The sequence below is a fragment of the Phodopus roborovskii genome, unplaced genomic scaffold (assembly GCF_943737965.1).
Source record: "Phodopus roborovskii unplaced genomic scaffold, PHOROB, whole genome shotgun sequence".
NCBI lineage: Eukaryota > Metazoa > Chordata > Mammalia > Rodentia > Cricetidae > Phodopus > Phodopus roborovskii.
This window is the reverse complement of record NW_026126583.1, coordinates 4,761,155-4,777,143: the sequence shown is the minus strand read 5'-3', so window position 1 is coordinate 4,777,143 and position 15,989 is coordinate 4,761,155. Positions and strand designations below refer to the sequence as shown.

At 39.4% G+C, this 15,989-nt stretch overlaps 1 protein-coding gene across 1 annotated transcript in view; it reads left to right on the top strand.

Annotated features, from left to right (window-relative positions):
- The window catches only part of Relch (RAB11 binding and LisH domain, coiled-coil and HEAT repeat containing), an 81,392-nt gene that overhangs the window by 60,732 nt on the left and 4,671 nt on the right, over positions 1 to 15,989 (top strand). The window contains exons 23-28 of the mRNA XM_051203917.1: positions 5,297 to 5,379; positions 5,582 to 5,645; positions 7,223 to 7,361; positions 10,622 to 10,738; positions 14,371 to 14,459; positions 15,015 to 15,085. Coding sequence (XP_051059874.1) covers positions 5,297 to 5,379; positions 5,582 to 5,645; positions 7,223 to 7,361; positions 10,622 to 10,738; positions 14,371 to 14,459; positions 15,015 to 15,085 — 563 coding nt within the window. The remainder of the gene's footprint in view (positions 1 to 5,296; positions 5,380 to 5,581; positions 5,646 to 7,222; positions 7,362 to 10,621; positions 10,739 to 14,370; positions 14,460 to 15,014; positions 15,086 to 15,989) is intronic.

Sequence of the window (15,989 nt, the reverse complement as noted above, 5' to 3'; positions counted from 1 at the left end):
AAAGGGGAACTTACTAAGTTTTAAGTATCATGTATGTGTGTGGGAGGGCGTATTTATTTATTTGTTTGTTTGTTTGTTTATGACAATGAATGCTAGCTAGTTGTGAACTGTGTGATGGGGCAGAACTTAAGCTTTGGCAAACTGAAGAATGTTTTCCAGCCTTATTGGTTCTTAGAATGTTATTCTCAGTGTTGTTTTCTTTTAAACCTTATTTGAGTCCCGTCCTATTAAATCTTTCTGATTGTCCTTTCCTATCTAATGAGGCAAATGACTACTCAAGCTAAAACAACATAGGGTATCGCTTCTTTAACAATATCAAAATACAGTTATTTGCAGTTATGGTATTGCTTCCCATACCATATCTGGAATAGAACCCCTAGTCATTATAGGCTTACAGGGCAGGAAAGTGTTCTAATATGTACCTAGAGTTTCTTAACTTCCTCTCTTCCCAAGTAATACAATAACTGAAAATTTACCCAGCAGGTAGCATGTAAACATGTGTACTTAGTTTTAGAGCTTAACGTCTTCAAATGGTTTGTTTTTAGTGTTGATGCTGTTGTGTCTTACCATAGAGCCAGGCTGCCTGGGTTCACTTTCTATCTCTTCCACTGACTTTGTTAAGTACTTGGACAGAAGTTTGTACATTAGTTTCCTCATCTACAAATGAAGATAATGATAACAAGTGTCCCATTCAAGAGATCTTTGTTAACATCCAGTGAGTTAGTGCTGTAAAGCCTGTAACATGGTGTTGACCATATGAGCTGTAATAAATGTTAGTTGTCACATCACTGTTTAAATGTTAGTTGTCACATCACTGTTTTTCTGATTTGCCCTGCTACATCACAAACAATAACTGTATAAGGAACATACATTGTTGAAACTAAAATTGTCCCATTATGCCTGTTACTGGTTTTTTTTTTTATTTTTAAACGTTATTTTTCACAAAATATACTTCGATAATATTCCTCAGCTCCTTCCAGATCTCCTCACCTCCTACCTGACCAACTTCATGTTCTTTCTGTCTCTCTCAAAAATAATTTTTTTCAAAACCACAAAAAGCAAAAACTGAAAATCAAAGCAAGCTTTAAAAAAAAAAGAAAGAAAGAAAATTAGTAAGACAAGAAAAATACCAAAACAGAACAAAGCAAAAAGTGCTCAACCAACAACACAGATTCTGTTCTGTGTGACCAGCTACTCCTGGGCATGCGGCCTGTCTGTGGTCGATATATGCCTAGACACTCCTTTGGAGAACGCTGATTTCTTCATTCCCAGCCAGGTACCAATCGCAAATACCCTTGGGTAGGGAGAAGAACTTCAAATGTTTTTGAGAAGAGTTAATTCAATGTTCCTGAATTTAAGAAGTTCTCTACAATTTAAGGTAAATTGCAATTGGAAGGATAGAATACTTCATATAATTTAAAAATATTTGCTTCCTGTAACTATCTGAATTAGATTGGTCAAACAAACCTAAGTAAAATTCTCTTGACCAGGAAATTGAAAGTTTTGTCCTATTTTTAAGAACAGCTATAATCAAGGTGAAGTCAGTGCCAGAGTAATTTTTTTTTCATCTGTCGTTTTTTCTTGATATAACTTTTCAAGGTTATTCAGTATCCTGAAAAGAGGGCATTACCATGAAAGATGGGTTAGTTCGCCTCTCTCTCTCTCTCTCTCTCTCTCTCTCTCTCTCTCTCTCTCTCTCTCTCTCTCTCTCTCTCAAGAAAAATGTATCCTTTGTTGATACACTCTTCATGCAGTTTAACTCTAAGACCTACACACTTAAACTTATTTCTTTCTCTTGACTGGTAGTTTCTAATTGTGTGTGTGTGTGTGTGTGTGTGTGTGTGTGTGTGTGTGTGTGTGTGTGAATCATGTGAATAGAAACACTTCAAATAAATAAAATGTAGCCTGCCCCTCTTCACATTTGGCTTTGTTAGTGTGTCTGCCTTGTTTCTATATGTGACATTTGGTTTCCTTGCTTGCTTTCAGTGCTTGTCTGAACATTGTATCTGTGACTACACAGATAATGAACTTCTGAGTCTAGTTTGACAGTAATTTAAAATATATTTTCAAATTAATTATGAGCTTAAGGAAAAGTTATCAATAGTAGAAATTGGAAGTTCATTTTTTGTCAGTGATTGTTATTTAGGAAAATAATCTACCAAAAATTATGTTTAATTCATGAGATTTCTTTTATATTAATATTTTATAATTTAGAATTATGCTTACTTCCCTCAAAATGAGTAAATTAAAAATAAAAACACAACAAACAAGGGCATTTAAGGTAATGCTTTTTTATAGAAGTGTGATGTTAGAGCTGTGGTAAGGGTATGGCTAAGTTGCTAGAGTGCCTGCCTATTGCCTAGGGTCCTGTGTTCTTTCCCAGGACCATATAAGATTGGTTATGGTGGTGCAGAAGTCAAATGGGTGGATCAAAAGCATCCTCAAATGCATAGTGAGTTCAAAGCCAGCCAGGACTACCTGAGGGCTTACCTCAAAAGTAGAACAACAGAATAAAATGATAGGAGTGAGAAATGAATGCACTAGGAACTTGAGCTGAAATATTTTCTGGAACTTAACATAAATTTAGCTTCATTTTTAGATAGCAGGACAAGGAGAAAACCAATAGGTTTATATTATTGTTCCTGATGTTAAACAAGTAAAAAGTGAATGAAATTCTTTTATAAGGGGAACTTGGTGACTTTCATGTTAGTGACCTCCTAGAGTGACAAATTATAGAAAACTGGTATATTAATCATGAGGTAACTAACTGTACCATTAGACCATAACTCAAAGAAAGCAGAAAGCACAGATATCAGTTAAGCCAGATAAGAATGAGTCAGTCCATTGTCTGGTTCTACTTTCGACTCAAAAACCCTGTACAAATGCACTTCCTTTCCACAAGTCTGTTTCTTCGTCTGCTAAAAGTTTGTAATGTTTGTATTTGCCTCATCAGACATGAAGATCAAATGATGCATTATGTAAAATGTCTATTAGTTGATAACTCTTAAATTTATTGCCTAATTTTTTTTAGCTTTTTTTAAAATAACCTTAAGGATCTCAGAGCCGTGAGAGATTAACTTACCTTTAAATCAATGCCTTTGAATAGACACAAGATAGAAGGCATCAAGTTAGGCCTTGCTGATTCACAGTTACACCATCTTATGCTGTAAAGAATTTGAACTCCTAGTCCTATTTCTTCCTACCTGAATAGAGTAACATTAATACAATAACAAGATGTCTTTTTTCATTTTTCTCCTGCCTAATTATGTAGGCATTTAACAAATTGTCTCAGAATGCCAAAACCAGTTCTGGAATGAATGGGTTGTTAAATGGTAACAGATTACTGCAGAAATATATATCTTCAGATAACATCTGCTAAGCTTCTCATACTTTATAAGAGGAGTGTGGATGAATGAATGCACAGTGGTTATTTTGATATGGAAACTCCATGGGAACTCTGATCCTCTGTGAGAACTGCTACTCTATTACTATTACTACTATTAGGATTTAGTACTAATTTATGTTTACATTGTGAAGGTGGGGGAGATTGGTATTCTTTACAAAAACAAAATGTATACTAGCTTATTGTACAAAATTAGCATTGGTTACTAACAAAAGTGTTTTAGTGACTGTTAGAGAAACAGCCTCGTTCAGGTTATCATACTTACTCGAAAAATTATGTAAACTTTTTGAAAATTAGAAAGCAAAGACATGTTCAGAGGCAAACTAACCAATTTTAATTAAATGATTTCTTTTTATAAAAATTCCAAACCCTATATTATTGAGTAGTCATAATAACTAAACTCATCTCTTGTGTGCATATCCTTTGTCGTGTGCAATATCCCTTGCTTGCAAATTAATAGTATACTTGTCCTTTAAATGAAGTGAGGAACTCAGCATTTTCAGATAAGCAAACTAGTTTATTCTGTAGTTCATCAAAGACTACATGGCTAATAGAGGGTGAGAGCTGGGATTTGAACCCAGAGCTGATTTCCAGGTCTAACGTTCCAAGATATTATGCCGCAGTCTGCCTGTTGCTCAGGTGATAAGGCTGTGTGAGGAAAGGTTAGGAGTTTTACTCTGTGGACTTGAATGTCCTTGCTGGAGAACAGTTAGAAGCAGTGATGATGGCCTTAAGCCATTAAAGTTAGCTCTTTAAAAGGCCTATTTGTATTTGGTGATCATAATGAAATTATAACCAATTGATTTTAAAATTTTTAACTAGTTATATTGTTAATACAAAATATGTCTCTTTTTTAGATTTTTTTTTTTTTTTTAAGAGCTGTAGTGGCACACACCTTTAATTCCAGCACAAGGGAGGCAGAGGCATGTGGATCTCTGTGAGTTTGAAGCCAGGCTGCTCTACATAGTGAGTTAGCAGGAGCCAGAACTAGAGACCATGTCTCAATGAAACCAAAAAGAAAAAAGTCTATTTTCTTTTACATTTTAATTGAAGATGGGAATTGAATGTAGTCTTTGACCTAAAGGACAAACTGCCATTTAGTTGTGGACTGCTGAGGCAATTTAAGCTTCTCTCCTCCTAAGCCTTCCCTGCCTTGGTGAGCACTCTAGTAGCAGTATTTGCTTAGCTTCTAATTTTGGTTTTGCTTTTGTGTTTTCTCTCTTTCTCTTGGTTGTTCTTTCTTCTTCCCGTGGCACACTGTTTGCTTTCCATGCACCGCCTGTGAACACCCCCTGTGCTGACGAATCAGCTGTTGGTGAAGGGGGTGAATGAGACTCTGGTAGCTCAGAGGGTTGTTCCTGCTCTCATTACTCTCTCCAGTGACCCTGAAATGTAAGTGTTGTCCCTGCCTCCTATGTCCAGCATTCCTTTCTCAATGGGCCTGTTGAGAAATAGCCATCATGCTGTTAGCAGTCACTGAAGAATCACTTGAAAATAGTCATGATGCGTTGTACGCTTATTTGATTTGAAACTTTATCATGTTGCTACTAATACATTGTTGAGGTTGCTTTTTAAATCAACCTCAACATAAGCCTAATTTGGCGGCCACATAGTAGAGGAAAAAGTATTAGCATTATAATCAACACTTTCCAAACAAAACAAACTGATGGACTATTTCTTCCAAGCCAGGAAAGGATGCTCTGCTAATCTCACTAACAGGTGGTTGCCGTGAGTGTAGTGGCATGAACCAAAGGCTTAACATTATAATGTGTCATGTGGACGACTAAAGCAAGAAAGGCCAGCAAGTCTGCCTGCCCATCCTCAGTCACAGCTAACCCAGTTCTCACTCCAGTTTACCAAACCATTTTTTATTGCATGTTGACTGGTTTACAGCTGACTCTTCGAGGCATGAGTGAAGCATTAGTTGACAAGCGGGTTGCTCCGGCCCTTGTTACCTTGTCCGGTGATCCTGAATTGTGAGTTCACAGACTGTGACCCTGAGTTATCCTGCCTGTCTTACTGAGCATTCTTCCTGGTCTGCTCTTAAAAGTTTTTAACTGTCATTACTAGAAACTAATGTGGGATTTCTACCTTGTGCTTATTTTGATGCATACGTTAATGATAATCCTGTTGTTTCTCAGGGAAATCTCAGTCTCCTTCCTTTTTGATTTCTAACAGCTCTGTTAGGATTGCTACAATCCCAGCGTTTGGCACTATTATGGAAACGGTTATTCAGAGAGAGGTAGGAAATGGCCATTTGTTTATTACCTCTGTGCTGGTGGTGGTGAGACATTTCTGATGATATACCTGAAGATGGGGTCAGAGAGCATTGTAACTTTTATGGCATTTCTTAAAAGTATTGATTAGAGGAAGATAATATTTAAAATGTACCATGACCTAAAGTAATTGCTTATTCTAAGAAACTTCCTTTTCTGTATTAGTCTTCTCAATTAAAAAATTGACTATATAGCCTAGTTGTATATAAGCCAATCTACATATGACATATGACCTCTCTCTCTCTTTCTCCTACCCCTCTCTCTCTCATGCAATCTCATTGAGTACTCTTGGCTAGTCTAGTATTCCCTATGTAGACCAGGTCGGCCTTGCACTCATGGAGATCCTCCTGCCTCTGCCTCCCAAGTGCTGTAATTGAAGGTGTGCACCACCATGCCCAGCATACATTTTTGATTGCTAGTTTAATGCTGTATTTTGTCACAAGAGATTGTGGAAACAAAGCCATCTCACTTTTACTGATGAAGTAGAGAGGGCACCTGTATCCTGACATCTGACATTCCGTTGATGCTACATTGTAAAATCCTTCAATAGGCTCTTGTGGCTTGTACCACTGTAAACACTGCCTTGCCTGCTTTTCGGGTTTTTAGCAAGCTTTTCCGCCATAAAGATTCTTTCAATTCTGAAACTGGTTTTATTTCATGATTTTTATGTTCTGTGCCTAACTGCAACATTAAATATTACATACATCTCAAGGTACTAGAGAGATATCTTGGTAATTAAGAGCACTTGTTGCTCTAGCAAAAAGCAAAGTTTAGTTGCCAGCACACACATGGAGACTCACAACCATCTGTGACTCCAATATACAAAATAAGAAGCCTTATTCTGGCCTCTACAGGTACAAGTACCAGGTGCACACATGCAAAACATTCATGCATGTAAAATTAAAATCCTTAAAAAAATATGTATCAAGATTTTTTTTTTCTTTTGTCATACTGGACACATATTTAGTACAAATGAAAAAAAATCTTATGGATTAGAAAAGAAATGATTTATGAACATATTGCTCACCAAAATAAGAAATTCAATGGAATTTTATTGTCATAAAGATTCTTATAACAAAAATTAAACTTTTAGTCATCAAAAGGATGTTTTCCCCTTTTTTGCTCTATGTTTCACTGACAAAGCAATAGAAAAAAGAACACATCTTTCCGCAATGTTTGCAGTCTTGGCAGAGTTTCAACATGATCTTAAATCCTAAAATAAGATGTCTTTTAGGGAAATGTGAGTAGATCATGTATGACTCACCGCTTTCAGGAGGTGACTAGTTGGGTACTTACACTACAACGTGAGAGTTAGAACTTAGATACAAAATCAGAACCTCACCACTCTTTGCTTACAGAGTTGGGCTTTTTCGCTTTTGTCAAGAGTGTTTGTGTTGCTAACCTAAATTGAGAGTGACTACACAAACAGAAAGTGAGATCTTTTCTGAGTAAGACCTGTGAATCCGCTGCTATGGGCCATTTTTCATCTGCTTGTTCACTAGCAGCACTACTCGGTTTTTAATCGCCTATATCTGATGTTCAGTTACTAGAAAGAGTGAAGATGCAGTTGGCTTCTTTCCTGGAAGACCCTCAGTACCAAGACCAGCATTCTTTGCATACAGAGGTTATCAGAACATTTGGCAGAGTCGGGCCTAATGCAGAGCCTCGCTTCCGAGATGAGTGTAAGTCCTCTTTCTACCCGTTCCTGGATTGCGCCATCACAGGGCGCTGGTGTGGCCATCAAAGCATTGCTGCTCTTCGTTTCTCACGTTCTAAAACCTCCCCTGGAATCGATCCCTGATGTGTTCCTCAACACCAGCTACAAATAAAACATGGAAAGTAGCTCCCCGCCTATAGTTACTTAAGAGACTTTTCCTTTTGTTTTGTTTAGTTTTGTTTTTGAGACAGGATTTCTCTGTGCAATAGGAAAGCCCTGGCTTTCCTAGAATTGGCTCTGTAGACCAGCCTGGCCTTGAAGTCACAGAGGTCCACCCGCCTCTACCTCCCAAGTGCCGGGATTAAAGGTGTGCGCCACCACCACCCAGCTTTAAGAGACTTTCTTAATCAAAATTTTGAGGATGCTCTGTGTGCTTCGAGTCTCATTCTTAGAGGACGTTCACAGTTATCGCACATGGCATGCCATTAGCCTGACACAAACTACTGTCGGTGTTTGACCTGCATAGTGATCTACTAACTCGTTTTCTCTGGTCCCTACGTCTCTTCCTCACTGTGGCCGTCAGCGTTTATAACAGTTTCTTAGGTGGCACCAAGTCATCACTCCCAAAGCATACTTGTTACCACTGTGATACTTTATAGTCCTATTAGTGTTAGCAATGTGACATGCTTTCTAGAGGGTCATAGGGATAGCCACCTAAGTCATTTCAATTTCCACTGAAAAATTATGTTCTGTAATAGACTGTTTATTATATAGCCAGGCTGCTGGTTTTTTGTTTTTTGGCTTTTTTTTTTTTTTTTTTTTTTTTTAAACCAGTTTTAAGATCAGAATGATGGGCTGAATGGACAGCTCAGCCATTAAAGGCTAGGCTCACAACCGAAAATCTAAGAAAGGTCAGAATGAACAAAGAAGTAGTGATTATTTGGACTATAATGTCTGAAAGTCTTGTTGAGGGCAGCAGTACTTCCTAACACTTCTCATTCGGTGACTAGTTACACAGCCAACGGAAAAAGATCGCTGATTTAGTTACCAGGATGGACAGTCCTGAGTTACAACATCATATTTACAGTAATCCTAGTCAGAGCTCTGAAGGTGTGGTAGCATCACTGAAACAGTACTTTCTTTGAGGGAGAGAGAGTAACTCCTGGCTCCTGGATTAAGGGGTATGGTAAGTAATAATGGTTCTTTGGCTTATGCCCAGTAAAGCACTGTTTGTGCTTTGTCCTCAATAATTCTAGGCCCACAGTTACTGCTCAGAGCAAGCATCTCTATTTCCGTGCCTCTTTTTAGAATTTTTAAGAACTTTAAGAAGTAGACCTCCTTTGTGATAGTTTTATTCATGCAGTCAATGGCTACGTATTAAAATACATAAGAATTGTGTAATAGAAAAGAATCCAATTTTGTCTTCTCCCAGTAGTACAAAAAGAATGGGAGAGGTGTGCTCAGGGAAGCTTTAGCCGACTCTAGCTCCAGTTAACCGTTGTCTCTGATGTCTCTCCTAAAAGTAATGTTAGGGGGGAAGACCTTTTTTTTTTTTTTTTAAATCTCCCCACTTTGGATTACTTGAGTCTTTGGGGGCTTTACCTTGAGAGATTTCATGTTGAGGCTGTAAATCAAGCCCTATCAGAAAGAATCTATCTTTATAGGTAATTCTCTTTGAGTCTTTGGAGAAAGAGTGGAGAGGCTGGAATAATGAGATTATTTCTCACTCTCTTCCTTAACTAATATTAGCTCCTTCATTAGCCCTTGTTTTTTCCCAGTTTTTCATTAGACCTTTTTGTCTTGCATCTGTTTGAAAACTTGTTTCGGTGTACGTGTGTTCGTGTGACTTTTGTGTGTCTGCACTGATGGGAGCCTGGCACCCAAAGAAGCCAGAAGGGACATCAGATCCCCTAGAACTGGAGTTAGATACTTACGAGCCACCAGGTGGCTGCCGGGAGCCAAACGCTGGTCCTCTGCACGATAAGCAGCCAGTGTGCTTGACCACAGATCCATTGCTTCCATATTAAACATTGGTTGTTTTACCTAGAATACTCTAGCTCTTTATATCCAACTACTTATAAGGATCGCTGGGAATGTGTGTTTTCTAAAGGCTCAAGTAAATCTGCTTTGGTTTGCCCCTGAGATAATGACAGTCTCTTGCCTCAGCCTCCCAAATATGGGTCTGTGGTCAAGCACACTGGCTGCTTATCATGCAGAGTACCAGTGTTTGGCTCCCAGCAGCCACCTGGTGGCTCATTTCCTTTTCCTTCTTTTGAAGAGGGGCTTCCTATAGTCTAGATGGGTCTTGAACTATAAATCTTCCTGCTTCTGCCTATATAGTGCTGAGATTACAATTGTGAGCCAACATGCCAAGTCCAAGTTACTCTTTTGGACAAAGACCTCTCAGAATGGACAGTTAGTCATTTTGTTGTGGATTCTGTCATTACTTAGTGGGAGGCATGAAAGTTGTGCCTACAGCCTTTGTGTATTTAGGAAACAGTTCTTCCAGAAGCCATACATTTACAGCACAGATTCACAGTAAACAAGAAAGAGGTTGACACAGTTGCCAGAGAGCTGTATTCTCTAACCAAGCAAGAATAGGAAAGGTTCAGATAAACAGTCACTGATTCTGAACCCATTCCTAGAAAAAGCTGGTTTTCCAGGAAGTCGATGCTCGGTAAAAACAATCCTGGGCATCCATGATGATTACTGCTTATTGTTGCTTATATTTTACGGAAGTTGTCTTGTAAAGTTTCACCCTATTCTGTAAGGCTCTTCTACCCCTTCAGCGACTAGAAATTCATTGACTACTTAACAGTGGGTTTGCTACAACTAACTTTGAGAAACTGAAGATAATTGTGATATTATGAGGAAGTGAAATAATTTATTATTGAAAAGGGAAAATTCATGTGCCTTTTGTGAAATAGCAGTGATAATATTTTCATGAGGAAAATTATGTCTAGAATTGTATCATAGTGCATAGAAGCTGTGTGTCTTACTCATTTGTTTATCGTTGGGACGTGAGGTGAGATCATCGGTAAGTAGTCCTCAGAACAAGATAGCAATGATAATGTTTTATTATCTCTTAAACCGCAAATCGCTTATTTGGAAAAGCCTAGTCTTGCCTAATATGAAAGAGCAAGCAGGGATGGGGGAATCATTTGAAAGTGTCCAGCATTAAAAGGAAATCTTGTAAGTTAGAATAGTAATTATATGTTATAAAGTATGAGGATTGAATACACATGATTGGGATAAAATATAACAGTTTCTTCTTTCCTTTTTCAGTTGTTATACCACATTTACATAAGTTAGCCTTGGTGAATAACTTACAAATTGTGGATTCGAAAAGACTGGACATCGCAATCCATCTTTTTGAAGCCTACAGTGCACTGTCCTGTTGCTGTATCCTTGCTGTGTTGAGCTGTATATAACCCATTATATAATAAACTCAGATGTAAAAATCAAGTGGACATTTTTGCAAGTTTTGGTTCAACTTGCTGTACCTTATTTTACTTTAGTCATCTTGTAATCTTTAAAGGTAGTTTCTAATCCTCTGTTTATATTTTATAATTTTAAAGCAACTGATAAGTTCCATGCCCTGAGCTTTACTATACAATGAGTAAGAAGTCTAGGGCAGAATGAATCTACACTGTTATCTTCTGATGTTGGATTTTACAAAGAATGTTTAATTTATCCAGTGGAATACTATGAATTTCTCTTAGAGAAATGTCACTCTCTGGCGAAGTTCAGGGCCAACGTAGCAGTCATCTCTAGTAACGACTGGGAGAAAACCATACTCCAGCCCATATCAACCACTAGATTATAAATGATTAAACTAAGACTGTAGTGACAACTTCTGCTTTCCATAGTGAAAAGCAAACTGAGCTGGGACATAGAGCTTTTGCTGTCCTGTTGACCATTCTCTCTATACTATGTTTAGTAAAATTAAAACTAGGAAGGAAGTGAACATGGGCCAAGTGAACTCTAGCCTCTAGCTCTCAATGAAAGACAGGAGAGCTCAAGAAGAGGAACTAAGAGATTAGGAATTAGGAAGGGTGGAAGGCTGTGTTCTCAGTAGAACTGTGGAAGCACATGTTAGACAAATAATTAGAGAATTAGCATCATGGCCAAGTTTCAGAGTCCCATGACTCTGTGTTGTATGCCAGGTCACAGTTCTCTGCAGAGGGGACAGATCACTTCAAATAAGTTAAGTGTGTTCTAGAGAACAGACACTGATTGGTGCTGGAGAATGTAACCATAGAGGGTTGCTTTTGTTCAGAATAAATTAAGTTGGAAAAGCTGTCCGTTGAGGAGCTATATATCCCTCTGAAAATATTAAACTGAGTTCATTGTATTTTGAGGGTTGATTACAAATGATATAATTATGTGGATGGTGTATGCCATGCTTTTTATAATATACGTTATATAGTCAACAGAGATCTAATATTTTAGTTTGATAACTTAAGAGTCCATGTCCTTTATAAATTTTGTTCCATTAAAAGCAGAAGTCATTGTCACTCCTGATTCATCTTGTTGGATTTTCAACTTAGAGAAGATAGAGGAAGCAGATGAGGAACTTCTGTTCTGAGTTGGCAAGGAGGAATCTTCTTATGAAGAAGTAACAAGACCCTGGCAAGAGAGCTATGATGGCATGAGAATTAGAAATTCGGCTCTAAAAATGTTTGTTAGAAGTTAAGCAAAACTCAAGTGTAATCCGTATTACCTAGTTGAGTTCATAGTGGAATGTGCCTCAAGGACAAGGGAAAAAGTCCAAGGACTGCTTTGGCTCTGTAAAACAGGACTTCTAAATGAGAAAGCAGTGGTTTATGAAGAACATAGAAATGTATACAGAAAGATTATCGAGTGCAGCTCCTGTAAGAGTACCCTGTTGTGTCTGACTTGCATCCTTTCTAAGTCCAGAGAGCAGTCGCTAATGAAGTCCCATTGCCCGGGCAGAGTAATCTGACCATTTACCACTGAGGCAGAGGTGGTTTTAGCATCAAATAGAACTAAATGATATGAGTATTTCCAGTCCATGAAAGATGGTTTGATTTTTTGAGGAAAAGGTGGGCCCCATTGTGAGTGAAAAGAATAACTTCCCTATTTTCTGTAAGTATGGCCTTCTTGAGCCTCCATGCCCATGTTTCATTATATCACTCCCTACTAATCCAAAGGTCACCCACAGTTACATCTCGGAGGTACTTTCCCAGTGTCTAGAAAACAAGACTATAGTAATTAAGATGCAGCCCACTGTACCATGTGTATTTTTAATTGTGTCTGTACATGAGTATACCTATGACAACCATGCACACATGGAAGTCAGAGGACAACTTCCCAGAGTTGGTTCTCTCCCACCATCATGCCAGTGTTGGGGATAGAACTCAGGTCACCTCAAGTTTCTGTAACCGCTGCTTTCACTCACTAGGCCATCTTGCAAGCCCCATGTATATTTTTAATACCTATTAAATTTATAAGTTATGCATTATAGGAGCTTTGTTTATGAGCACTGTAACCATTTACAAGAAAGTGGTGATATAATACATTCCTTTTTTTCTTAATGAAGTTCCTGGTAATTTTTAAAAATTAGGCAAGTTTCATAAAGGAACTCATTTAGTTCATTTTTCATCTGGACATGGTGCAATATTAAACCAGAGCTAGAACAAGAATACAAGAATATGCCAGGATTGATGTAAATTTATAAGGTGAATTATTTTCTTGAGAAGTGCACTTCATTTCAGACTGTTTTAATGTGTAGATAACCAACAAAAGCTCAAAGGTGACCAGGACCTATAGAAAACTGAATGTACAGCAGAGGCTCTGTTTTACCCATTCTGGACCAATAGAAAGTCATTTTAGCTGGGCACTCAGGAGGCAGAGGCTCCTCTGTGAGTTTGAAGTCAGCCTGATCTACAAAGCAAGTTCTAGGACAGCCAGGGTAACAGAGAAACCCTGTCGCAAAAAACCCAAAGAAAGAACGTCATTTTAGCAATGACGTTTAGCAAAAACAAAGAAAAAAAAGCATGTGACTGGAGAGATGGCTGTTGACATCTGGGTTCAAGTCCTAGCACCCACAACTACCTGTGACTCAAGTCCCAGGGAATCTGATGTCCCTTTCTGACTTCTGCAGACACCAGGTACACAAGTCATACGTGCAGACAAAACTCCATACACAAAATAAATTATTTCCATTGAAAGAGAAAGAACCTGGGAAAATGTGTATGGCTTAGACAAGTCACTTGACCTGAAGTACCAAGTATGTTGTTGCTGTTTGTGCTGCTATGCACATGAGGATCTGCTGGGTTATAGGTGAGTGGCGACCTCAGGGAAAGCACCTCCATAGTGCACGGTGGGGCTCTGATGAGGAATGTAGAGCTCTAGAAAAATCTTTTGTAATAGTCTTACACATAACAATTAAATAGTAATGTTATGAGCAACTTGCCTTTATCAATTTTTTACATAACTTTCAAGCTAGCTGTCATGAAATTATTTTCTTGTGTGCAAGTGCACATGTGAAGGTCAGTGGTCAACCTCAGGTGGTGTTCCTCAGGAACTGCCCACCCTAATTTTGAAGGCAGGGTGTCTCCTAGGGTTCCTCCTGTCCCCACCTCCCTGGTGCTAGGATTGCGGGCACATCATTGCACCAGTTCGAAGGTCCTCCTGCTTGGGCACTTACCAATAGAGCCTTTTCCCTATCCCACTGGAAGTGCTTTATTACCGCTCATATTTAGAACTTACTTAGGTTAGTGTTAGATCACATGATTTAATGTTCATATTCATTATTTTGCTTATATAGTATTTAGTTGAATTATGAAATGTTAGCGATAACACCAATAACATAAATAGATGTGTGAGAATATACCTGGGTGAGTCTTAGTATCAACTCTTCCCACAAAGGTGCTGTCTGTGAAGGGAGCCTGACTCCTTCATAGGTGCTTGCTATGCCTAGACACCAGCCAAGAGAGTTGGTTCTAGGTACTCTCTTCTCCAGTGGCCCCTGTTTGCGTTTTCCCTTTTCCTTAATTACCTTTCCTCAGTCATTTCAGAGGATTTAATGGTGAATCACTTTTTACCCGGCCTCCGATGTTTACGGACTGACATGGAACATCTGTCCCCAGAGCATGAGGTAGGTGCCCATGGCTAGCAGTGCCAGGCTCGTGGGACTCTAAACATGTTCTCTTCTCCCTGTGTGAGCTTTGATGATAACAGCCATACTTAACACTGTTTAAGTCCAGCTTGGCATGGTTTTGTGAGTGCACTGACTACTGGCGATACTTTAGCAGGTTCTTCAGCATCTTTTCTCTAAAGTAGGGATAACACACTCTCCTTCGCTTGATACAAGGAGAATTAATATGGAAATATCTGTAGGGTACTTTGTCTGTTATACGTATCTATCCTTGACCACTAACTTCTTTCTTTAATTCAGTTCTTTCCCTGCCTATCGCCTAATTTCTAACTTGGTGTCTCCCAGCTCTATTTCTCCCCAGCACTCTGTGCTACCCCTGACTCCCACACTTCAGCACACAGGGCTGCTTGCACGTCAGAGCCTTGGCCCATCTCTCCCCAGGGTCCCTACCACACTGTCCTCTTCGGGTGTTCAGAGTGATCCCAACTGTGGTGTGTAATGTTTGGCAATGTTAACTGTATTTCGCTTTTTTTCTCATCTGACTTCTCTAATCAGGTTATTTTAAGTTCCATGATAAAAGAATGTGAACAAAAAGTAGAAAACAAGAGTGTCCAAGAGCCTCAAGGGTAAGACATTTATTTCTTTTTTAAGGCTTCTTATTAACCTGAATCTCTCTGGCTAAATTTGCTATCTGTGGGTATGTTTTATTTTGTGTTATTTTGTGATCGCTTATTAAGAAGACAAGAAAATTATTCAGGCTTGGTGGTGCATACCTTTAATCTCAGCACTTGGGAGGCAGAAGCAGGCGAGTTCAGGGCCATAATAGTATACATGCATAGTGACTTCAGGACAGCAGAGCTACATGATAGCTATTGGGAGGGGGGTATTCCAGTCAGCTTTCTCTCAAGTGTTGAACCTATCATGAGAAATACATGGGGACTTTAAGACTCAGATGTCTACCCCGTGCTTTGTACCTTCCCGCCAACAATCTATGCAACCTTGTGTGTGTGAGGGGGAGGGGGGGGGAGAAAGAGGGAGAGGGACCCCGCCAACAATCTATGCAACCTTGTGTGTGTGAGGGGGGGGGAGAGGGACCCTGCCAACAATCTATGCAACCTTGTGTGTGTGAGGGGGGGGGGAGAAAGAGGGAGAGGGACCCCGCCAACAATCTATGCAACCTTGTGTGTGTGAGAGAGAGGGAGAAAGAGGGAGAGGGACCCCGCCAACAATCTATGCAACCTTGTGTGTGTGGAGGGGGGGGGGGAGAGGGACCCTGCCAACAATCTATGCAACCTTGTGTGTGTGAGGGGGGGGAGAAAGAGGGAGAGGGACCCCGCCAACAATCTATGCAACCTTGTGTGTGTGAGGGGGGGGAGAAAGAGGGAGAGGGACCCCGCCAACAATCTATGCAACCTTGTGTGTGTGAGAGGGAGAGGGGGGGGAGAAAGAGGGAGAGGGACCCCGCCAACAATCTATGCAACCTTGTGTGTGTGAGGGGGGGGGAGAAAGAGGGAGAGGGACCCCGCCAAC